This window comes from Choloepus didactylus, chromosome 14, assembly GCF_015220235.1.
Source record: "Choloepus didactylus isolate mChoDid1 chromosome 14, mChoDid1.pri, whole genome shotgun sequence".
NCBI classification, from domain to species: Eukaryota; Metazoa; Chordata; class Mammalia; order Pilosa; family Megalonychidae; genus Choloepus; species Choloepus didactylus.
In genome coordinates, this window is record NC_051320.1 from 69,381,634 (window position 1) to 69,407,462 (window position 25,829).

Consider the following 25,829-nt stretch of genomic DNA (forward strand, 5'->3'; position numbering starts at 1 on the left):
ATGAACCTAGGACTTAAATTATATCATGACTTTTTCAGCCTTATCTTAGTCATTTTGTATTTTGTATTAATTTAAGGAGTTTCACTTGCGGCTAATTTTTGAACACCCATGTTAGCATTTAATGAAGGTGGAAATCTTCATTATAAAGTCCATGTTTGTTTATTTTTGTTTTCTCATTTCTTACTCTTGGGAGAAAACTGGCCTGAAAATCTGATATCAAGAGTTATCTAAAAATACTGAATCATGTTCTTATTTGAAAAGTAATAGCCAGACAGAGATGTGATCGCTTCTAAAAATTCCATTTACATGCAAATGCTACACAAAAAATACAGTTGAAACATTACTGTTGCATGTAGGAAGAACAGACTATCCTTCAGTCTAAAGGAAATGCTGCTCTGTGGAAGGATTTTTATAACTTTTTAGCAACTGCGATTCATAAAAAAAGTACATGTGAATGCAAATTTGGCATTCTTTTTCTTAAACATTAATTATCCTTAAATCATCCTAAATTATAATTCAAAATTAAAATTGAACAGGTGATTGAGATGGTAAAAATAATTTGGGATTTCTCAGACTGGAACTCCAATCATCTTCACTCTTGTATAAATTTAAATGAAGGCAAATCTTATAGGGTACAGCTAGAGAACAGCCACTAGGGGAAAACTCAAATCTCTGACTATTGAAGTTGAAATTTAGAAGGGCTTTTTCATTCATTGTTGTTTTTTGGAGTTCTTTGAGGAGTCACTGAGACCACTGTTTCAGTTTTCTGATTTAATACTGACTTCTTGATAACTTGGAAAAAGTTGCTCTTGTTTATGTGCTCTCTCACAATGAAACTTGGAGTACAATAGTTATCTTCCAAACCATATAGGCTAGATCTTAAAGTGTTTTCAAGTCACAACAAACTGCATTGATATTTTGAACATTTCTCTTTCTCTAAACTCACCACCTCCAGATTGGGATGCTGTTTTTCTGGACTTATGTAGCATCTTCTGTGTGCCTCTATATCAGAGGATACATTTTACTGGAATAGTCTCTTTTCTTCTCCTATAGTCAATGGCATATTTTGTCTTCCTTTAGCTCCTAGCCTATCAAAAACATGAACTTCAGCACTTAAAAAAAAAAATTCACTTTGTCCACCCACTCAGCTGTTCACAGGGTAAGATTCTGATCTAAAACCCCATGGCGGAATTCATAATTGAATTATATCACAGCTGCCTTACTTAGTGGAATAATGTACAAGAGCATTTCTGAAGCTTTTTATTATTTGAAAATGTCATTAAAATAAACCATACTTGGCATGGAAGAAGGTACCGAATCTGTAACTACAATAATAGTTCAACTCACAAATACTTATTATGCAACTACTATGTAGCAACTACTATGTAGCAACCACTATGCTAGGCACAAGATATATATATATATATATATAAATAAATAAAAATATTGTCTTTGACGAGCTCACTGTCTAGCAGGAAAAAAAGACAAAGAAAATACTCACTAATACAATGTGATGAATACCATAATACAGGTGTGTGTGAGAAACATAACGTAAACCTATATATGGGAATTATTAATTCTGTAGGCACAATAAGATTTTCTACTATCATGAATATTTTCATTATAAAAAGAAAGTGGTCAGTAAAAAAAAATTTATATTTTTATTCTCAAGTTTACAGAAGAGCCCAGCAAGATAAAACAAACTCAACTGAAACAGATAATCCAGACCATGTAAACGTATTTTCTTCAGCTACAATTGAGACAACATAATAAAAAACCATGATTCAATATTATTTCTTTCCATCTACATCATTATTTCTGTTATTTTAAAGAATGAAAGAGAAAACTAGTCAAAATCTAATTCTATATCTTCCATTCTCTGCAGTTAAATTGGGAAATTTCAATTTCATTTCTGTATTTCCTTTCATATTGTTGTTATTTGTCTTTAAATCTTTGAACACGTATTCTACTTGTCAGAGGTGAGCCACTTCTTTAAATGTGGTCTGAAAATCAAATAAATTACTGAATGTCAGAGGTGGCATGGTAGGAACAAAGGAGTGGTACTTTGGCAGAATGGAAACAGCAGGGACAGAGATTTAAGGGAACTGGCTAAAAGCCTACCATATTTCAACACCCAGCTCAAACTCCACCATTTCTGTAATTTTTCCTGAGTAATTCTCCATTTTCTGAACCCCTAAATACTCTTACCATGTACTTTGTATTTGGGGCTTTTATACCATTTCTCCAAGCATATAATGACTCCTTAAACACAAAACCATGTTGTATTACCTTTTCTGTCTTTTCATTCTTTTTATGACACATAAACTTACAGATTAATGTCTTATATGTAGGAGCTACTTAATAGATGTTGATTCAAATTCTAAATTTTCCATTGTATTTTATTTAGAATGATGGATTTATATATGGCTATACAGCAGGAGATATTAGAATAATGCCTTAAAATCACAGCACTCTGTAAATGCAAAAAATAAAATGTGGGGCAAAATGTGGCAGTATAATTAAAAGGTGATCCACTTAATAATAATCAAAAGAATATTCTATGATGCTTATTCAACTGTATCTTAATGTATTATTTTTAGTATCTAATGCCAATATGCAGCTATTATCAAGGACACCAAGAAAAACATTGAGTGATAAGAATTATTTAGGAAACAAGATCAAACATACTACTCTATATAACGTCTTAAACCATGATATGTCTGTATCTTTAATTGGTTCAGTAGTTTTCAATTCCATAGGGTATACAGAGAAAGGAACAAACTATCAGTTCCAGGGGAGAAGAAATTATGACTATTTTGTTAACTAATACAAATTATGTCCAGACCATAATGTCTGATATGTTTGTTGAATGACTGAAGACTAGATTTTCCTTTTAGCCTCTAATATGTGCCAAATCTGAATATATGTATATGAAGAGTTCAGGAACATTCAAACTTCAACCAAGTGGAACTGTGAAAAATCTTAATGAGACAAGGCTAGCATATAAAAGGTAGGAAGAAAAAGCATAATCTATAAAATGAAAATTGCCTAGTATTACATGGTCCAGAAATGGAAAGCACAAAGGACTAGAAGTGAAACCAAGGGTGTAGCATACCAGCCCATAGACTTGATCATTCTTGTCCCATGATACATATCACTCTAATACAAGAAGTGATTTTTAATCTGTGCTCATAAGAAGGAATAGGTGAAAATGGAAGGGGAGAGTTAGAGCCTCCAGGCTGGAGGAATATTATATGCAAAAGCATGTCAGTTTTAAGAAACTGATACAGTGCTATTGTGACTGTGCCTGGACAGCAAAGGTGAGAGTAAAAAGGAAAATGTGGTGACTACCTCAATAAGCATTCTATCTCATACAATAGGATCCAGTGGGTTTAATTAATGTTAGTCTGCCCTTAAGCCATAGATGTGGTTTTATTATGATTGTCAAAATCCATTTCCTCATTCTGCAATCATTCTTGTAGCCAATAAACACTCGTGGTTTCTGAAACACCCCCATCCTGCCATGCTCCTTCAATCAAACTACAGGAGTAGGAATATTTTCAAACAGTGAAATCCATGAAGTTTCAGAATTTATCATTCCAAGAGTTTATAGTGGGTGATAAATTGTACTTGTGGAAGAAAGGAATATTAAAAAAGAAAAATTCTATAAAAATAGTTAATATGACAGAAGCAAATTAATACCAAAAGTTATTGGAAGTATGTGTCCTTATGTGTGACTAACATATTCCACTGATATTAAGAAAATGTATTGTGTATTTATGATATAGTTGGCCTTTCAACAAGGCATATCCATGGCATGTAATGGTGCTGAATCTGGTTTTACCCATGCTCATTAAGGATATCATTATTAGAAAAAGACCTAGAAAAATTAGATAATTGTTTTAAAAATACAATACATTCTAACATTTCCTTGGGTGATAATCTTTCTGTTTCTTGAAAAAAATTGGTAGTATGACATATTTTCCTTGAAACCTGAGTTTTGAATTTGAATAACTATCCTTTTGAGGACTTTTGTGAACACTAATTTAATTGAAAACATTGCTTAAAAACAAAACAAAACAAAAGCAATTTACAAAAATCCTTTCCCAATTCCAGATCCTTTATAACTTAAACATTTAATATATATGGTCTTCTCTGTGTCTTTTTCATCAAGGCAAATGCAACCCAGGTGTCATCCGGGGTCATGTTTCTTATGTGAATATCTTTAGGTTGAACCTCACCCCACATCCCAAGAGACGTGATTTTTCCCTCTGACACTGCTGCAAATTCCTGGGAGTTCTTTACTCAGGAACATTTTGTACTCCAAATTTCTCTTCTAACTCCTGACTTCACTCATGTTACATCTCCTTTGACTATTCTTCTCTCTCTAGAAGACCCAACACAAACCATCTACACGGAAAGTGGGATCTTCTTCTTGAGTCCCCGTAATCACTCATGCAGAGTATTAATATGTGATAGATGCATGCTGTCAATTCCTCCACACAACTGGTGTTAGGGATTAAATATCAACCCAGTTGAACATACATCTTAATGTTGAACATTAGACATGTCATTTTCTTGATGAATCCTGGGCCAGGACTCCCTAAGGGAATTTCTTGGTGTGCAACTTTCCTTCTCAGCTTCCTCCACTCTCCTATTTCCATACAAAATTTTTCACTAAACACCAACTTTTCTTCTTTATCTGATCTTATGTCATATTATTATTCTTGGCCATATTATTCTTGGAACAATTTTTCTCACTCCCAGCCAATTGCTACTATGCTTAAACCTAAACAAAACAATTGGTTCTCAAGGGGAATTTCGAAGTAAGTTTTTAAAGAAGCACTTTTTTCTCATTTCCCCAAAATAATTTTGGACTGAGAAAACAAACTATATACTCTAGGTCATAGAGTTAACAATATATGAACTACAGACCTGCTATCTTCTACAAAACAAAATAAACATATGACTATCTTTTAATAAAACATACGTGAAAAAGGTCCTGAACATTTTTACTGCCTAAAAGATAATAAATGGAAATTTATTGCTGAATAGCCATCCTTTGATAATATAGAAGATGCTGAATATCATTACAATTTTCTGGTTTTATATGGTTATTGCAAATATGGCTACAATTCTCCACCCTTTCTTCTATCCAAACTCTTTGTAATGTGACTTTGCAGCTTCTCTCAAGGGTCTGTTATCTACTTTCTTTTGAACTGAACAATCCATGTCAGAGGGTAAGGTCCACCCTCTTTACTGTTTAATGCTTACTCCAAGAAACAAAATAACAAAGAGAGAGAGAGAGAGAGGGAGAGAGAGAGAGAGAGAAGAGGTGGGGTGGAGAAACAAGCAAGCATCTGCTTTTCCTAGTCATTATGACTGTTGATTGTAAATAAAATATATGGGATGTTATAGGAAGATACGTTGAACAGAAAATGTGTGTTCAGAAAAAAAGAAAAAAACAAACAAACAAACATTTGGAGATATTGTAGTTAAGAGGAAACATTCCTGAGTGAATTTGTGACTTATAAACAAAGTCTTCCATTGAGCAATCTTAAGTATATTCAAAACAGGCTATAAAGTTTAACTTTTGTGCTTTAGTTTTTTTGGTAACTGGTTCTATATGAAATGGCCAATTATTTTTGAATCTATGTCATCAAAGAACATCTGAAATAAAAAGAAAAACTCTGCCTATAAAAGGGATTTTTTGTATGGATGTGTACGCATTTAGTTTTATTGTAACAAAGCAACTTGTACACTTTTAACATTTAAAACTGACCATCATCTTTCCTTTCCAGTGAAATAATAAGAAAATTAAAAAATAAACAGGAACAAAATTACAAAAGAGAATGTCAATTCCAAATAAGATCCTACAGGCTCTGCTGATTCTCCCATTGAGTGGCAGGGCTCAAGTCACCATTTGGAGAATAAAAGTGTCATCTTAAACCACAAGGCTGTCCATTAAACATCACAATTAAACATGCCAAAGGAGAAGCGATGTTGTCAAAATGCCCACTTAACCCACCCAAACATCTCAAACCCACCCTTTGCTGACCTTCTATAACCCCATTTTTTAAAGTTTTTTTTTTTTTTTTCTTTTTTAAACAAGAGAAAGCAGACAGGTACATGTTGGTAAATGCTAACTGTCCATATTCACAGACACATGATGTGATCTCTGAGCCCAATATACAGAGAAAGGAGGAAAAAAGCTAGAATTCTGTGCACTACAAGATAGGGGCCTAGCACCCTTCAGCTTCCAGCAGAGCAAAGGGAGCAGAAGGTTTTTATTTTTCCCACAAAGCACGCTGGTGTGTGGAGTCCATAAAGTTTTTTTTGTTGACACAGGGAGGGATAAAAATGAATTTGGAACAGAAAAAGGTAGAGATTCTTCTCCCATTTTATTCTGTAACAAGGTATTTCTGCCAAAATAAGTTTAGAACCATCATGTAAAGTTGAGAAAAGAGCTCTCAAAAACAGGGTGACTGAACACAAGAGGGGAAAAAAAAAAGACTGCAACTTGCTCCCAGGGACTGGAGAAAGTTAAAAAAGGAAGGTTGAACTACAACAGTTTTTGAGGGACATAAAACCACTTGTTACATTAAAGAAATTAATCACGTTAGATATGGGGGGCTAGTTTAATAAAAATTGCTAAGGCTACCATAAGAAGAGAGTTACTGAAGGTGACCTTCAAAAGGAATGGTTAAATCAAGAATTACAGCTAGACTTTCATTAATTAAAAGACTGAAAGCATTCAGAAAATTGTTCTGTTAAAATTAATATATTTGACACATTTCAGTTTCTGAAAAAATCATCTAAGTTATCTGTATATTAGAGACATTTATACCAGTATCTGATAACCTAAATATTATCAAAGACTTATATTGCAACATATTTTGGAAAATTTTAGATTCTCAATTAGTATTTGTTTCTTTTTATGCAAGACTTCAAGTATAAGTAGTTTATACCAGACTAACTTTAGATTTTACAAAAAATGTGCATAGAAGAGGTAACCTCCACTGGAACATGCTCCCTTCCCTATCCAGCCTGTACTCGGTCAATATCTTCAACTGCCTTTTCCATTTGTCCTGACATGGTAAGACCCAGCAATGACTTTTTATCCTGATAACTAAGTTGCTGAGCACTACTGTAGAAATTTTATACAAGTTCATAAAAATCTTGCCACTACAAGCTCATGTTTTAAAATTTCAGCTGATTCAAAACCCTGCCCAGCAATCCTTTCATATCTCTTATTTTTCTCCCCATTATCCACAGATGTTTCAAATACAATCCATTCTCCTCAAATATCCTACCACTTCTCCTCACTTTCAGTTGTGACCTTTCCTCTTTCTTCAGAGAGAAAATGGAAACCACCAGAGGGGATATATCTAAATTTCTGTTTACTATACTTATAAACTTAAAATAGAGCTATATCTGTTCTTCCACACTTTTCTCCTATCAAAATGGAAGCGATGTCTCCTCCTGGCTAAGGCTAAATGATTGGTTAATAAATTGCTGGAAAATGGATCTGTCAAGCACAGGAAGTTACAATGAAATTGAAGGAAAAAAAAAAACACAGGTGAAAGGAGTAAGCAGGAGAAATATTGGAGTTTTGAGTGTCAGATTTGTAGTGATTCTGGGCAATACTCAGGAGTAGTTTTTTAAAGTTAAGAAGAGGAGAGGAGAACAAGTAATTGTTATAAAAAGTGTATAGAACCACAGAGGCAACAGCAGCTTCCGGCCCGCAGAGCGGCCACTATAGACGCAAGATGGCGATGGCGACCATAGCTGTGGCACTTGAGTCCGCCCTTCCTGCAGGCTTCCCCACTATTGGCGGGAGCGGGTCTCTGGCCCAAGCAGCAGCGCAGAGGATTCCCCAGAGGCGTGGCGACCGCTACGCGGACGGGAGTGGGCGCACGGGGCCCTTTGTCGCGGGGGTTGGTGGGGCCGTGCAAGTAGTGCTCTGGCGGCACCCGCCCTCGGGTGACAGGTTTTAATATTGGTATTATGCAAATATCACATGCCCTGGAAAAGTTTGCATACAATTGGAATTATCTGTTCGTAGAAGGTCTGAAAACATTCACCTGTGAAAACCATCTGGATTTGTCCATCATTTGGGGGTAAGTGTGGTGAACCAGAGGAAATTGTCCCTTTGCTTCTTTAACAGTTGCTCTATAGATTAATGCTGACTTTCAGAGATGCAGTTCTCTTAGTTCTGAGTCTCAGGTATCATACAGATACCAAAATTTCCAGGGAACTACCAGATAACAGAGAGTTCAGCATCTCAGAATTTTAAGTAATAGTTAAAACTCAGAAATACATCTGTCTGCTGTAAGAGCTTACACTCTAGGAACCTTTACAATAAGCCTTTTGAACATTCTGTACTCCTTAACCATTGATTGCCCAATCTCTGACCCTGTTCTATCACCTAACAATCTATGCTTTCAAATTCAATTCCCAACATTTGCTCATTATAGTTTATATTTGTGTCAGTTTGAATGTATTATGTCCCCCCAAACGCCATTATCCTTGATGTAATCTTGTGTGGGCACAGGTATCAGTGTTAATTAGACTGTAATTCTTTGAGTGTTTCCATGGAGATGTGCCCCCCAACTGTGGGTGATGACTCTGATTGGATAATTTCCATGGAGGTGTGGGCCCACCCATTCAGCATGGGTCTTGATTAGTTTACCAGATACTATATAAGCTCAGACAGAAGGAGTGAGCTTGCTACAGCCAAGAGGGACACTTTGAAGAATGCATAGGAGTTGAGAGTGGAGCTGCAGAGACATTTTGAAGACAGTCATTGGAAGCTGATGCAGACATTTTGGAGAACACCATTTTGAAATGCAACCTGGGAGCAAGCAGATGCCAGCCATCTGCCTTTCCAGCTAACAGAGGTTTTCTGGATGCCATTGGCCATCCTCCAGTGAAGGTATCCAATTGTCGCTGTGTTACCTTGGACACTTTATGGTCTTAAGACTGTAACTATGTAACCAAATAAACCCCTTTATAAAAGCCAATCTATTTCTGGTGTTTTCCATTCCCACAGCATTAACAAACCGGAATACCAGATAAACAAAAAGCTGGGGGAGTTTATCACCACCAGACTTCCCCTATAAGCAATGCTAAAGGGTGTTCTTCAGACTGAAGGGAAAGGTTCCTCTAGACACTGATTCAAGGTGGCATAAAGAAATAAAGACTGGTGGTAAAGGCAACCTTTTGGGTATTATAAATGCCAGTGTTATTGTAGCACATTGTTTGGTATATCATGCCACTTCTACTTCCTACCAGGGCTATATATAAATATGTATATAAAGTGTATATTGGGACTTCCCCATTGATATTGATGACTGACAAGATGGTATGTTATTTAAATAGATTAAATGAGATCATGAAACTAGTCATATATTGTAGCTTTGCCTTATCTTTAGAGTTTTTGTGCACATACAGACTTTATGGAAGATCACACAAGATGAAAAAAAAATGTAGAATCATAAGTGACATAATTTTCCATTTGAAATTTAAGCATATCTTTGAAATATTTCTTCAATAATTACATTTATATTTTATATAGGTCAATGGCTTTATTGTAATCAAAAGCAGAACAGGCATTCATTGTCTCAGTTCTGGGTGATCTTTAGAAAAGTCATTTAATAGAGACGCAGCAGTGAATTAAAAGTTTGGTTCTTACAGGTATGGAAACATTACTAAAGGTTTTTTCTTCTCCATGCTAATAATTAGAAGGATAATTTTAAATTTGCAACAATTTACTCTATACATTTAAATTATATATTTATATACATATATATTGTTTTTATATAAAAGATATAAAGTGACCTAAAGACTAATATTTTTGCACCTAAAAACTTGCAAAGATGAAAAATTTTTCATTTAAATTGAATTAAACTGGTTAGAAATCTTTGAAAATGCTTCTGAAAATGTTTTCTGATGTTTGTGTTAATTCTAGTTCTATCCATTATGCAACTATTTTTTTAGTTATGAGCAAGCCTTATATTCTTTGTCAGCAATTCTTGATACAATGCCACATAGGTTTTTCTTAAGGTAGGAAATATATATTTTTAAAAGGACTAAAAATGGTACCTTAACCATATTATGGCATTCTCACATATCTAACAGAATTTCTAACTCTTCTGATCAAAACTAGATTTAAACATCAACATAATCTATATTAGCAACTTTAGACTATGTATACATATATATCTATATCTATATCTATCTATCTATAGATATAGATATATATATAATCTACTGTGTCCCATGATTCTTTAAGAACAAAGTGATGTGGGATTACATGATAATCAAGAGCATCACTGAACTTCACCTTCCCTCCAACCAATTTCCCCAAAATCTCCCTGCCCCCACCCTTTGTGTTCCCAATTCTTTCCTTAGTGAATTTAGGACTTAATCCCAAAAGCCCTGGTTACAAACCCTAGGGTCCCATTTCCCCAGTTTTTCCCTTTTTCTCTGCACCCCACTACTGGGAAGGTCAGGCACCTCAATTTGAGGCAATCTGGACAGAGGGAAAGGCTTCACCCTCAGGGAAAGGGACAGAGGAGTACAAAGTAGTGAAGTGAGGGCCCCCATAGCCTGGGGTACCAAAATGGTGCCCTGGTGGCAGAGGAAAGGACACTGGTCCCCCTGGGAAAGGAGACCCAGCAGCCTCAAATTCCTCCCGTTGCGTGCGTATAGTTACTGCTGGATCGCTTGCCCTTCTGGAGCCTGTTACAGAAACACACTCGGACCACATCTTTCTCCAGCCCGAGCTGCTGGGCGATGTGGCTGATCTGCTACAGCGTGGATTTCCGGCACTGCAGGAACATGTTCTCCAGGTTGCCTCTCACTGGGTCCTCAATGCTCGTCTGCTTTCTCTTTCTGGCCTGCTACAGGAGGGTTTCCGTTTTGCATATCCTGAAGATTTTCATTGTTGTCAGCTTCCTCCATCTACTTCTGCAATAGGGGCTGCGGCTTACACGTTTTTGAAACTCAGCTGCAGAGCCTCAAAACGGCAGGTGGTCGTCTGACTAAAAACCCTCCCAAAGAGAACCCCTAGGGTGAGCGCCACATCAGCCTGGGTATACCCCAGGGTGATCCTCTTCTGCTTCAGAAGCTTGGCAAATTGTTCGAGTTCTTTCTGTAGAGCTTTGATGCCATGGGACTCCTCGGGGTTTTGCTCCAGCTTCTCCTTTTCCAGCTTCATAACATGGGGCAGGGAGGGTCTCGGAGGAGGCCCTCTCGGAGTTGCTCTCAACCCCAGTCCCCCGCCTCACCCTCGGGCTGAGGGGTCTCCAGGCAGCCTTGGGGTACTAACCCCGCTCCAACCTGAGGCCCACAGAACGCCATCCCTCCGCAGAGTTCATGCGGCTGGGGGACAGGGGGAATCCCCCACACTTCAGTGCCGGGTGCAACCCCGGGCCCGACTCCTGGCCCACCGGGAGGGCCTTGGAAGTTCACCCAGTACCAGGGGTCATTCCAGCCCAGCTCAGGCCCTCCTGGCCCTTCTCCTCCACCGCCTGGAGGGGGCGAGAAGGTGAAGTCCGAAGCTAGGTGTCCAGCCATGGGGAACGAAGAAGCCCCAAGCCGGGGGCCTGGTGGAATGGAGTATATTTTAAAATATTAATCCATTTTATGATATTTATATCTTAAAGTTTCACATCATTAAGGTTTTACTGAGATATAGGAAAAGTATTATACTTTTATAAGAAAGCCCTAGTTTTATGCATAATTACAAGAGGTACTTTTTGTCAAAAAGTGCACCAGAGCAATAAAAGACTTCAGTTTTCATCTGGGATATATAACTTGAGCTTCAGACTTCCTCTCCCTAAATGAGAAAAGCTAGGCAGTAGGATCCTTAAAATCTCATCTCACTCTTATGTTTTATTTTTGTAGTATTCTAGATTGTCTAAAGAGAGGCAATCACAGAAAAGAGTAGTTCAAAAGTACAGAATCACAAAAGATGTTTTACGCAAGTCACTGGCTTTATTGCAGTTTTGGTCCAATAACTGTCAGAAGAGTAAGACAGTAAACAGAAGCACCTGTTTGATAAGGTTGGTGTTTGATACTTATCTTTACATTATGAAGATTATGGCCAGTTTCCTCTGGGTAATTTATCCTATTCAGTTAGATCAATTTTCTAATCCACTAGCACAATGATTGAGCTATTTATTATGTGCACTTATAATGAGCACATATATGTGTGTGTGTATATACATAATTAGCTTGAATAGTTTGATAGATTATGTTGATTTGTCCTTCAATTCTTTGAGTGGTAAGAAATACTTCAGTTCTTGAGGGATGTTCATAGGATAATTATATGACTTATTTACAATAATGTTGAAATCAAACTTATTGCTTTAATTTTGGGAGTAATAGTTGCCAAATTTAGCATGCATTAGAATCACCTGGTTTGTAGATTTCCTGACTCCACTGTTATAGAATGTAAATCAACAGGTTTGTGTGGGGGCTGAGGAATCTTCATTTTAGTGAATACCACAGGTGCTACTGATACAGGTATTATAAGAACATCATTTGAGAAATACTGCTCAATGTGGACCTATAAACTTTTCTTTCATATATATTTTAAACATATATACATATATTCACACAAGTAAACATATGTATGTATAAGATATATGTGTGTGTATCTCTATCTTTACCTACATACATATAATAATATGTAGATATGCCTACATTCATTTATACATGTCTATGTATATAAATGTATGTATACGTACTAATATACAAACACAGATACACACAAAGTGTTATGGTAGTAGTTATGTAAAATACTTGTCAATATACATTTTCTCTGTGAGGACTGAATCGGTAACAGCAGTGTGGCAGAAACTGTTAGTTATTTCCTAATTTTTCTTCTCCTTTTTTTCATGATAAGAGGACTTTAGTTGGGCAATGGCCACTTAGAATAAAGATTATATTTCCCTGTGTCTCTTACAACCAACTGAACATGTTACTAAATTTTGGCAAATGGGATATTTTAAAGAAGTAGAAAATGCAGTGGAAGATATAAGGCAACTACCAGAACCTTCTTTAAGAGATGATGATGAGTGCCCCTTGGCCCTTCCCTTCTTTCCTTCTTCCTACTATCAGGGATGTAGATTTAATGACTGGAGCTTGGACAAGATATGATCTTGGGAATGAAGGCCACCTACAAGGGGAATATAAGAGAATCATGTTGTCCCATGACAATCCTGTACACCCACCTCCAAAATTTTACAGTAAACAAAACAAAACTTCTATCTTGTTCAAACCTCTTAGTTTTTTGTCTCAGTTTTCTTTTGCTCAGACCTGAACCTAAGCCAAATGACTTCATTAAAATCATGTGGCTTCAAACTCAGCAGGTAAACTCACTGCCCTCCCCCTTACATGGGACATGAATCCCAGGGGTGTAAGTCTCCCTGGTAGCCAGGGTGAATCTTTTAAAAGAAAAGTCCTATCATGTCACTTCTGTACTCAAAACCTTGCAATGACTTCCCATTTCAATTAGAGTAAAAGTCAAAGATGACTCTTGAATCCTACGTGATCAGGACCCATAAATTCTCTGTGTTTCTCTCCAATTACTCTCACCCATGGTCATTCTTTTGTAGCCCCCATGGCTTCCTAGCTGTTCCTCTAACATAATGAGTTCTACCTTATGTACTTTACTCCAGATGTTGTTTCTACATGGAATGCCTTTTACTGAGATATCTGCTTCTTCTTCCAGTCTTCTTCAAGACTGTTCAAATCTCAACTTCTCAATCAGATAACCTACAGGCCCATTACCCCACTCACGTTCTCCTGAACTATCTTCCCTGCTCTACCTTTTCATTCTTATCAATCTCTAAACTATGAGTGCAATTTACAGTAGTATTTATATTGTTATTATATTGTCTTTCTCCCACTGATAGAGCTTAAGTTCTGCAGGATCAGGCCTCTTCATCTCTATAGCCACTGATATATCACAAGCACTTAAAATAATGCCTGCCATGTGTAGGTGCCCAGTAAGTATATGTTGAATGAACTTTTAATGAATAGAATTCTAATAAGAAATCAAGCAATTTGTTTGGAAACAATTTGATTTTTAAGAGTACCTAATCAACCACTTCATGCATCATTTTATCAATAAGGCATTATCTAGTTACTGTCCACCTCTGCAACCCTGCCACAACACTTAAGCAGATAATGCCACTGAATATCAGAGTTGAGAGAAGACTTAAATATAATAGATGAGGAAACTGAGATTGGGTAGGGGTGGTGGAGACATGACTTCCCACTGACATCCATCAACAAAGAGTCAAAGCTGAAACTAAAACTCAATATTCTTTATTCTATGCCATTTTTCATTTGACTACAATGGAATCAGTTGAAATTCATCCAGACTCACAGTCTTATAATCTAGTAATAATTGAGTGGATCCAGGGCAGTCTTGTTGGATCATGTAGTGCTATGCTGACTATTTTACAATGAACAAGAGCCTAGTGATTTAGCATATACAGTTGCAAGTGAATCATTGGAAAATAGTTAATATCCTTTGTGCAGCAAAACTATTGGGCTAACTTTGTGTTGTCAGTGACAAACAGAGGCTATGTTAAACTTTGCCTCAATAATATATAATAGCTAGTGGTAAATTTCAGGACCCTCAGTGATTTTTCAATGAAGGTCCTAAAGTCAAAGGAACCAAAAGAATGTGAATGTCTCCCCAGTTCACATTTCTCCTTTGAATTCTATTGTGAATTGAAAATGTTTTATTAACAATACAGTAAATGCATAATCATAAGAAAGAGCCAATGTAATGTCACTTGAAATAAAATGTTCCATTTTGATGATGAGATCTTTAAAAAGCTATGACAACATTAAAGGAATTAGAGGGCCAGAATTCGATTTAAAAGTTTTATTTTAACTATTCACATTTTACACATCAGTTTTATAACTAATGCAATTTAAAAGGAGGACTATTTTATGATATTTAAATGACTATGTGCAATATTAATAATTTACTGATATTCTATATCTTTAAATTGGCATTTATAGTAATATAATACAGATTGGCTACTTGTATCCATTTTCTTGAAAATTGCCTGCTTGTTGATTTATTATTATAACCAGTATTTTGACAATTTTACCTAAACATTTACTATAACACTAACATAAAAAAAAACAGCAAAACAATGATTTTTTTAGCTCTTTTTTTATCTTGAGGAAGGGGAAAATAAGTAAAGTGACTCCATGCATTAAAGAAGAAAATGGACAGAAAAGAGATTTGTAGGTCTGCTGTAATTACTGAACAAGCTACATTTGTTTAGCTACTCCTGTTGATGAGAAAATATACAAATCATTACTAAGAAAGTTTATTCTGAAAAAAAGAAAGTGACTAGACAAACATAAATGAGTTATTTTGATCTACAGAGTAAATGAGCTAGATTTGGGTTTTGGAGATCAGTAGTTGTAAAGGAACTAGGGCTACAAAACTAATGTTTTCAAAATTCCTTCATTATATCTATTAGTCAAATATGTTGCAAATGTAAAAACTGCCATGTTAATGGATCACTAAACACCAAAAGATGTTATTCATGACATTATCATCCACCTTCAAGTGACTCATATATGTGTCATTGTATAAGTAGTATTTTCTAAAACAATAGTCATAGAATTCTCCAACATTTAAAACAGGATTGTGCTGTATTTCATTGCATCCTGGCATGAAATTATCAAGGAAGGAGCTTAAGTTATATAATCATTAACTACTGAGGGCCTGGGGATAGAGAAAACAAAAACAAAAGCAAAAACAAAGTGGGTAGAGCTAAGTATGTTACTTTTGTTTTACCTTAAAAGGTATGTATTAAGATGATAACAATACTTAGTACTTTTGCTGAAGGTAAGCCAACATATTCACTCTAAAAGCATTTTTTTAACGTTTAGCTAGTATCTTTTCAGGAGCAGTCTGCAATGTCTGCTCTTCCTTCTTCAAACTCCTCTTCTCTTGTCTTTGTGGTATCTCATTCCTTTAGATATTGCCCTCTTCTCTGAATACACTGCATCAGTACTCTTTGCTTGATCATCTGACTCTGCCCAGTACTTACGTGTTGTTGATCCTCAGACTCAGTCCTAGTCCTCTTGGTTTTCTCATTCCATTTTGACTCTATCTAATCAATATTATTGTTCCCTATTGGTTCAAATTATCACCAATGTCAAATAGTTTTCAGTTACCTGTCTACCCTGAACTGCTGAATCTTATTTACAGAGTTAAGTAGATATATATAGTTGATTATTTGATGGCTGCAACTGCATGTCTCAAACAGACTTCAGACCTAATATATCCAATTCTAAACTCAATATTCATAGCATTCTCCACTCCAGACTTCACTTAACTTTATCATTTCCCATCTCAATGACCATCACTGTGCAATTGATATTGTACAAGTCAGAAAACCAGGTTTTATTTGAACACCACCTTCTTATTATTCCCCTATCCATTATAGAGTTATTTTGATTATACATCCTAACTGTCTCTCAAATTAGTCCACTTCTTTATATCTAACAATACCAGCCTAATCCAAGCTACCATGATCTTCCCTTGGATTACTGCAACCACCTCTTAAGAGATCTTCCTACATCTAACCAAGTGCCATTTAAAATCAATCTGTAAACTCCAGTAAAAATAATCATTTGAAAACATTTCAACAAATTCCCACTTGTTGGGGAAGTAGCCATTGCATGACTGGCCATCCCTCTTGGGCTTGCCCAGTCAGAGCCCCAGGTCTGCAATATTCCTTTGTTTGGAGCCTGGACAGCGAGCCTGTGCTCAGTCCAGATTCTTCTTCAATTTGGGTGATCCTTCCCTGATCAAGATACACACCGTGAACTTCTTTGTCTTGATTAAGCGTGGGCATCATATGGCACCTGACCAACCCCATTAAGTCTATCTTTCCCAGTGAGGAGGAAATGAGCTCTTCCTGCTGTAGCAGTAGAGGGGTGTATGCAGTCCATCACCCTATGTCAGCTGTGAGGAGGGATCCATTGGCCATGAGAGACCAATATCCAGTACTGAAGCCAACTCTCTTTTATATCTTCTCTATGTGAGTAAAAGCATTGCTCCAAACAGTGCTTTGTGTTGTATATTTCTTGGTGACTACAAAACCACAGTGCCATGCAGTAAGCAGAAGTGTTTGGACTCCTCCTCCTGGCTACCAGCATAATCACGAGCTTAACTATTCTTCATATGGTAGGTCTTCTCCCCTGGTGGAATCCTGGAACCTTTGCTCAACACCATTGCTCTTAGAAACTTCTTTACATGGCTTACAAGGCCTCTTCTGGTCTAGTGTTTACCCCATTTCTTCATTTCCCAATATCATTTTATCATTCTTTCCTTCACTTAATTACTGAGTCATAACCTATATTTGGATTCAATGATGTCAGTAGACTTAAAGTAGTATAAAGAAAGATTTTCTTTTAAAAATACTATGACTGAAATACATTCTCTGCAAACTGCAGGTCTCATGAGTCCGTGTCTTGGGTCTCTAAAGAAAGAGACCATAATCATCCAGATAATGGTGTTGATTTTTTTCTCCCTTTGGATAATTACATAAAAGATCTGTCTACAGAAACAAAGACAAATTACTTCTAAGTCTATTCCACTAATTTGAAAGGAACCACCAAGTATGGACTGGTATACTAAGGAAAATAACCATGAGTTACAGGAGGAACAACTTTTTTTTTCCACTTGCATAAATACTGATAAATTCAGACTGATTTTCACTGATTGAGTGATGAAGAAATACTGGAAAGCTCCACTTTTCAAAATTCTGATCAATTTGACATTTCAGTGCCCTAATCCTCAAGAGTATCCCTTGGCTTTGACAACAGCCCCTTATAATGTCCCTGTACCATAAGCTCTCTTAAAGAATCTAAACCTTGAAAGGCCCATGACAGTTGGTCTTTAATCCCAAGTTTGGCTAACACAAGGACACCAAGTCTGGGTTAATAGAAACTATCAACTTACCATATTGTAGGTGGCTCAGAACCTTCTATTTCTAAGTAATCATATTTTTCTTCCATTTGGAAATCAGTAAATATGAGTGAAATTGTGTCTCCAGGCTCTGCTACAATGGTCCAAGTACAATCAGCATTGTTGTGGTACTCATTAGGAAAACTAGGGCTGGAAATGATGCCACTGGATCCTCTCATTGTTCCTCCGCATGCATCTTCAGCTGTTAAAAACAAGGAGAAGATGCTCAGTCATAACTTACTAAGAAAAATGCAATTAAAGCAATTCAATATTTTTGGATAAAAAATAATGATATAAATGTGATATCCAGTGCATGGTATAATAATAGAGAAGATCAAATAAAATGAGAAGTGCATGAAAAACTTGTAAGCCATGTATAAATGTAAACTGTATCTTGACAGTTTTATAACAATTGGTTGAAGTAGCAATGAAAGTGAGTAAAAATCTACACTTCAAAATTAGATCTCAGCAATGACAGAAACAAAATTTGTTTTTCAGTGATTAAGTGATGAAGCAAGTAAAATGAAAGAAACATCATTCTTAAGGCCTATGATGGGAAGTCTTTAATCACTCTGTATGGTTGTTGATGGAAGAGCTGTGTTTTTATTTTTTTAAGCAGGTACATACAAAATAAAGGAACGATTTAAGAGACGACGACATGTTTCAAAAGTTAATGAAAAATTTTGGGGAAATGTAATCCAAAGAAAATTATAATGCTATCCAGGGTACTATAATTAGAGAGAAATAATGTAGTAAATAATATCTTCAGTCATATTTTCCAGCAAGCAGTATACATTTCTTTTTCTCGTTCTTCATATGGTATAAGCATATACAATATCATAAATACATTTCTACAAATCTAACATTTAGATCTATGATTCTGAGTTTCCAATAGGGGTGTTAGACTCACCACTAGTTTACTTTTGGTCAGTGGTGTATCCTTGCATAGTGGTTACATGAACAAATGTATATAGTATGAAAATATAATGATTTTTATTTCAGAGAGTAATGGAAGCTGTAACATTCACCTTGTTAGAATACTGCTTAGGCCAGTCAAGCTAATAGGATACAAGTTTACTTGTACAATAAACTGTCTCAAGATATATGTTGTTGCCTTGAGCTGCTCAGGGATTTGCTTCCATTCAAATCAAATGTTTAAGAAAAAATATCTGGCTCTAAAATAACTGATTATTATTTGATGTAATGTATATCTCTCTGTAACTCCACTAAATAGAGATGGGCAGCATCCTTCTATTTAACTTCTTGATAGATGGGGACAACTTAATTTTAATATATTGTACATGTCAGATAGCATTAGCTACTTTCTGCCCACATTTTTTATCTATTTAACTCTGTAATCCATAAACTGAAAGCAAAAATATTCCTCTTAAAAGATATGGTACATTCATCGAACACTATTGTAAAAATGACAAATGTTTATTTTCGCCATATGCCTTCTCCATTTCTTAAGTTTGTTTGGTAATTAGAAGGAACCAGTGGTCCCCTCTAGACCATGTGGCACATTATCACAGTGCTTTTCTTGCCAGAACACCCAATGTCCTGGATATCTTAACCTTCTGGCAACCTGTCCTGACACCCGTTACTCCCAACCATGAATCACTTCTACTCTCTACCTTCTCAGTATCTACACCAAGGTTGATTACTGCTTTGGAAAGAAAGAAAAGATTATATTATCACATATTCAATGTAATTGGTATGCAGAAGTTATTTTTGCTCTCTCCAACTACCCATTTAAATCAGCTCTGTGAACTATTTAGTTTCCTTTCTCTAGATGAAATCCCAGGCAGGATGTGATATTTATGTTCATGCTTAGATTTAAAACAAAAATCCTCCAGTTTTAATTTTAATCCAAAATATCCCAATTTGCTAATTAATTTGTCTACTCTTGGGTACTGATAAAGAAAAACATTTTATTTTGGTTAAGATTTTTTGCTTACCAGGAGAGGCTAAACTTGCATATGATTGTGCCTAAGAGTCTCCCCCTGAGACTTTGTTGCTCAGATGTGGCCCTCTCTCTCTCTCTCTCTAACTAAGCCACCTTGGCAGGTGAACTCACTGCCTTCCCCCCTACGTGGGACACAACTCCCAGGGTCCCAGGTGTGTGAATCTCCCTGGCAATGCAGGATAAACTCCCGGGGATGAATCTGGACTTGGCACCATGGGATTGAGAATATCTTCTTGACCAAAAGGGGGATGCAAAATGAAATGAAATAAAGTTTCAGTGGCTGAGAGATTTCAAATGGAGTCGAGAGGTCACTCTGGTGGACATTCTTATGCACTCTGTGGATAACATCTCTTGGGTTTAAATGTGTTGGAGTAGCTAGAAATGAATACCTGAAGCTATCAAACTCCAACCCAGCAGTCTGGACTCCTGAAGACAATTGTATAACAATGTAGATTACAAGGGGTGACAATGTGATTGTGACAACCTTGTGGATCACATTCCCTTTATCTAGTGTATGGATGGAAGAGTAGAAAAATGAGGACAAAAACTAAATGAAAAATACGGTGGGATGGGGGGGATGAATTTGAGTGTTCTTTTTTACTTTTATTTTTTATTCTTATTCTGATTCTTTCTGATGTAAGGAAAATGTTTGGAAATAGATTGTGGCGATGAATGCATAACTGTATAATGGTGCTGTGAACAGCTGATTGTACACCATGGACGACTGTATGGTATGTGAATATATTTCAATAAAACTGAATTTAATTAAAAAAAAAAAAGATTCTTTGCTTCCCTTAGCTTGGGTTTGTGACAGAGGAGGGAGATGAGAGCCTTGTTTTCCTGTTAGTATTTCTATTTATCCTATTCTCTGACCTGTCCCTGATTCTTCTAAAGGTTTTAAGAAGAAGGGGTTGGAGGACATGCTCTTATTTGTCTGCCACCAATGTAGTACTAGTGTTCATGGGCCTTGGCAGATGATTAAAACAAAATGGCTCTTTCCCTCATGGGATGGGATCCTCAGAGGTTTCCCCACAATTCCTTTGTTGGGATGAGTGTGTCTCTGACTGACTGCTTACATTCCTCCCTCATACCATGGGCACAGAAGCCTTCAGCTTCTTTCCAACAATTTTTCCCCACTCTTCCAGGTGGGCTTCTTGCAAAGTACCTAAAACTATTCAGGTGAGAACTCCTTGACAGAAGTCCTAAATTTGTTCAAATGGAAACCTGTTCCTTTGATTCACCCTCTGCAGAAATACAGTTTCTTCCAACATGAAATAGTCATCACATCTGCAGTAGTCTGGGTTTGCAATGTTCATTCTGTATTTAGATAATTCAGCCATGGTTTTCCAAACAATTCAGTGTGTCCACCAAGCTTTGGGGCATACATATCAATTTCTCCGCATGATCGTCTTGAAGTTTCTCTATGCAGGCTCATAGGAGAGACAAATCACCCCAAACTCTCAACAAATGGAATGCAGAACTCACAGAAAGACTCAATCTAAAGAAATCTTTATTTTACAGTCAAAAAAATTGCACCTGAAAGGTATGGTTAACTTGCACTTGAAAACCAGGACCAGGACTCGGTTCCTCCAGCACTCAAACCAATGATCTTGTGGCTTCTTTTATCAAATTCTTTGTTGGTTTGATTTCTTTAATACCACAGAGCCTATCATAGTATCAGTATCTGGCAAAATCATGAAATTGGCAAAGTGTGCTTTCAGTACATATTAGATTGTACACATTTGGCAGCCCTAACTTAATGCTTAGAACCTTCATATTGAGATTTGGCCTGAATTAAATGCAATGTTTGCGGAAACAATATACTTTTATAATCATGGAGTTTGACAGCAGGATGAATTATCTAAGCCCAAATTTTTATTTTATAGTGGAGTTAAAACAAAAACAACAAAAAAGGCAGCATTAGAACAAGATCATAGAACCCTTGAGTCCAGCTGTGTGCTCTTTCTGCTAAGTAAATTGGTATTTGGTCTGAGTAAGTACATATCCTGTCAATGACGGAACACAGAACTCTATTCTTTCAGTGTCGTTCTGTCTTGGCCACCATGAGTGCCTTTGTCTGAAGCATCTTCTCTCTAACCATTCACAGAATGGGCAAAATTACAGAAGTCTGCTCAATACAACCATTTTTTACAAGAATCAAAATACACGTAGGATCACATTGATTATTTGAATACTTTCTGAAAAATTTAGTTTATTCATTTGGCCATCTATTCAAAAAAGTGGAGGAAACACTAAGTGTCAGGAACAATATTAGTCCTCAGGCTAAAATGAAGATCAAAAGTCATCAGGATACCTGCTCTCATGGAGCATTCAGTCTAATAGGTGAGTCAAGCTCTAAACAAATGTCAAACTAAACCCAAGAAAATTACTTTTCTGGCAGATACTATGCAGAAAGAGCATTCAATACGGACACTCTACATTGGGAAAGTCTTGACCTAGTTAGGGAATTCAGGAATACTTCCCTGAGGAAGTAATGCTGGAATCCAAATCCAAAGGATTGGTAAGAATTATCTATATAAGAAGCAGAGACAAGTGTGTTCCAGACAGGCGGAACGGTAGGTACAAAGACATTTTTGCTGGAGGGAAATGGACATTCCCAAAAGAAAAAGAAAGGCTGTGTGCTAGAGAGGAGAGAGTGAGGCACCAAATTACCAGATGAAGTTGAAACAGCAACTAGGGGTCAGACCTTGCAGGATCTTACCGACAATGCTAAGGACTTTCTTCAGAACAATGGAAAGTTATTGAAGGATTTCAGCAGAGAAGGGAAATGATCAATTTGGGGCTTTAAAAGATCATTCTGGCTGCTCTGTAGAGAGAAGAGGGAGGCCACAGAGGATGCAGGTTAGGAGGCTGAATCAAGAGTTATGGCAAATTTTTGCATGCTTCATGGCTTTCTAAAGGTGAACTACCTCTTGTTTATTTTGTGTCTTAACTGATTTTTATCTAATATCTTCAAAAGATTGGTTAGGCTTTTGTAGCACTTTGGAAAAAATAGCATCATGACAAAATGAATTAGAATACTTTTTTAGGCCAATTTTTAAGAACAATGTGTCCACCTAGAATAAAAGCAATGCCACTAAATATCTTAGGCTTCCTTTGAGGTCAACTAGGATTTATGATGGCTTCAAAATGTAGTCACTTAACAAACAGGGGATACAGTGGATAATGAAGAGGTTGGTAGTTTTTCTACTCTCGTTAAAAGAAAATTATATAGATTGTAAAATTTCATGCAGGTTAAATGTTTATATATGTATATCCATGAATATATATATACACATGGCCTAGATGATGGCAAGCCACATGTTAAGAAGCTTGCAAACTCAGAGTATTATAAAACAAGAACAAATAGCCAATTTAGTCAATGGAAACAATGATAGCAATGTAGGACCTTTAAAGATAAGGATTAAAAAATTATCATTTTGGATTTGGGGCTTATTCCAACTTTCTGGGGAAATGTTATCAACTCCCACTTGTGTTTAATGTATTCAAACCTATTGATAGTAAATATGGCTGTTAAATTTAAAATGTTATTAAATTCCTCAATATGATAAAAGGCATATATGAAAAACCCACAGCCAGTATAATTCTTAATGGTGAGAGACTGAATGCTTTCCCTCTAAGATCAGGAATGAGACAAGGATGCTCATTGTCACCATTATTATTCAACATTGTGCTAGAAGTTCTAGCCAGAGCAATTCGGCAAGAAAAAGAAATAAACGACATCCAAATTGGAAAGGAAGAAGCAAAACTCTTTATTTGCAGATGATATGACCTTATACTTGGAAAACCCTGAGAAATGGATGACACATTTATGTGAGCTAAAAAATAAATTCAGCAAAGTGGCAGGATTTAACATACAGGCACATAAGTCAATAATGTTTCTAAACAGTAGGAATGACATAACCAAAGAGACACTCAGGACAAAGATTCCATTCTCAATAGCAACAACAAAAAATTAAGTACCTAGGAATAAACTTAACTAAGGATGTAAAAGACCTCTATACAGACAATTATATAACTCTACTAAAAGAAATAGAAGGTGACCTAAAGAGATGGAGAGATATTCCATGTTTACGGATAGGAAGGATAAACTTAGTTAAGATGTCAGTTCTAACCAAACTGATCTACAGATTCAATGCAATTCCCATCAAAATTCCAACAATCTACTTTGCAGACTTGGAAAAGCTAGTCATCAAATTTATTTGGAAGGAAAAGATGCCTCAAATTGCTAAAAATATTCTAAAAGAAAAGAAAAACAAAGTGGGAGTACTTACACTGCCTGACTTTGAAGCCTACTATAAAGCCACGGTAGTCAAAACAGCATGGTATTGGCACAACAATGGATACATCAATCAGTGGAATCAAATTGAGAATTCAGAAATAGACCCCCAGATCTATGGTCAACTGGTTTTTGATCAGGCCCCAAAATCCACTGAAGTGGGACATAAACGCTTCAATAAATGGGGCTAGGAGAATTGGATATCCATATCTAAAAGAATGAAAGAGGACCCCTACCTCATATCCTATACAAAAATTAATTTAGCATGAATCAAAGATCTCAATATAAGAGACTCACCATAAAACTCTTAGAAGATAATGCAGGGAAACATCTTTAAGACCTATTAGTAGGAGGTTGCTTCTTTATATATATATATATATATATATATAAACTAGTGGGTTTTATTTCTCTATGTATTTTTGGATGCATTTTGGAGAGTCTTCCTTAACATATACAAGTTCACTAATCAAAAAGATAGTATTATATCTACTATATGTTTAAATATTTGCAAAGATGTTTAAATGTTTACATTTAACTAAACTGAGTCATTATTATAACAAGTTTTATTTTAAGGGGCATTATGTTTTGTAAGATGTCAACTCGAAGACGGTTTCCAAAATCATTTTGGTAAGGAGGTTGCTTCTTAGACTTTATACCTAAAGCACAAACAATGTAAGAAAAAATAGATAAATGGGAACTCCTCAAAATCAAAAGCTCTGTACCTCAAAGGAATTTGTCAAAAAGGTAAAGAGATAGCCAACTCAATGGGAGAAAATATTTGGAAACTATCTATCTGATAAGGGACTGATATATTGTATATATAATGAAATCTTACAATTCAATGACATTAGTACAAATAGCTCAATTATAAAATGGGCAAAAGATATGAAAAGACATTTCTCTGAAGAGGAAATACAAATGTTTGAAAAACACATGGAAAAATGTCCCTCTTCACTAATTATTATGGAGGTGCAAATCAAGATCACAGTGAGGTATCATCTCACACCAATAAGAATGCCTGCCATTAAGCAAATACAAAACTACAAATGCTAGAGAGGATGTGGAGAAATTGAAACTCTTATTCATTGCTGGTAGGACTGTATAATGGTTCAGCCACTATGGAAGACAGTTTGGCAGTTCATCAGAAAACTAGTTATTGAGTTATCCTATAATCCAGCAATTTCACTTCTCAGTATTTACCCAGAGAACCTGAAGGCAGTGACATGAACAGATATTTGCACACCAATCTTCATAGTGGCATTGTTCATAACTGCCAAGAGATGGAGGCAACCTAGGTATCCTACATCTGATGAGTGGATAAATAAACTGTGGTACATCATACAATGGAATACTACGCAGCAGTGAGAAAGAACGAGGTCGTGAAGCATATGACAACATGGATGAACCTTGAAGACACAATGTAGAGTGAAAAAAGTCACATACAAAAGGAGAAATATTGTATGATACCACTGATATGAACTCTGTAAAAAAATGTAAACCAAGTGTCTTATATATTGTAGAATATAGGGGAACTAGAGATA

The 25,829-nt window shown here is 36.1% G+C and overlaps 1 protein-coding gene and 1 pseudogene across 7 annotated transcripts in view; both read right to left on the reverse strand.

Annotated features, from left to right (window-relative positions):
* Positions 1–25,829, reverse strand: part of CSMD3 (CUB and Sushi multiple domains 3) — a 1,408,207-nt gene that overhangs the window by 958,528 nt on the left and 423,850 nt on the right. For all 7 annotated transcript variants that reach the window (XM_037802758.1, XM_037802757.1, XM_037802756.1 and 4 more), the window contains exon 5: positions 18,017–18,224. In XM_037802758.1, coding sequence (XP_037658686.1) covers positions 18,017–18,224 — 208 coding nt within the window. The remainder of the gene's footprint in view (positions 1–18,016; positions 18,225–25,829) is intronic.
* LOC119509516 lies at positions 8,052–11,580 on the reverse strand (annotated as a pseudogene).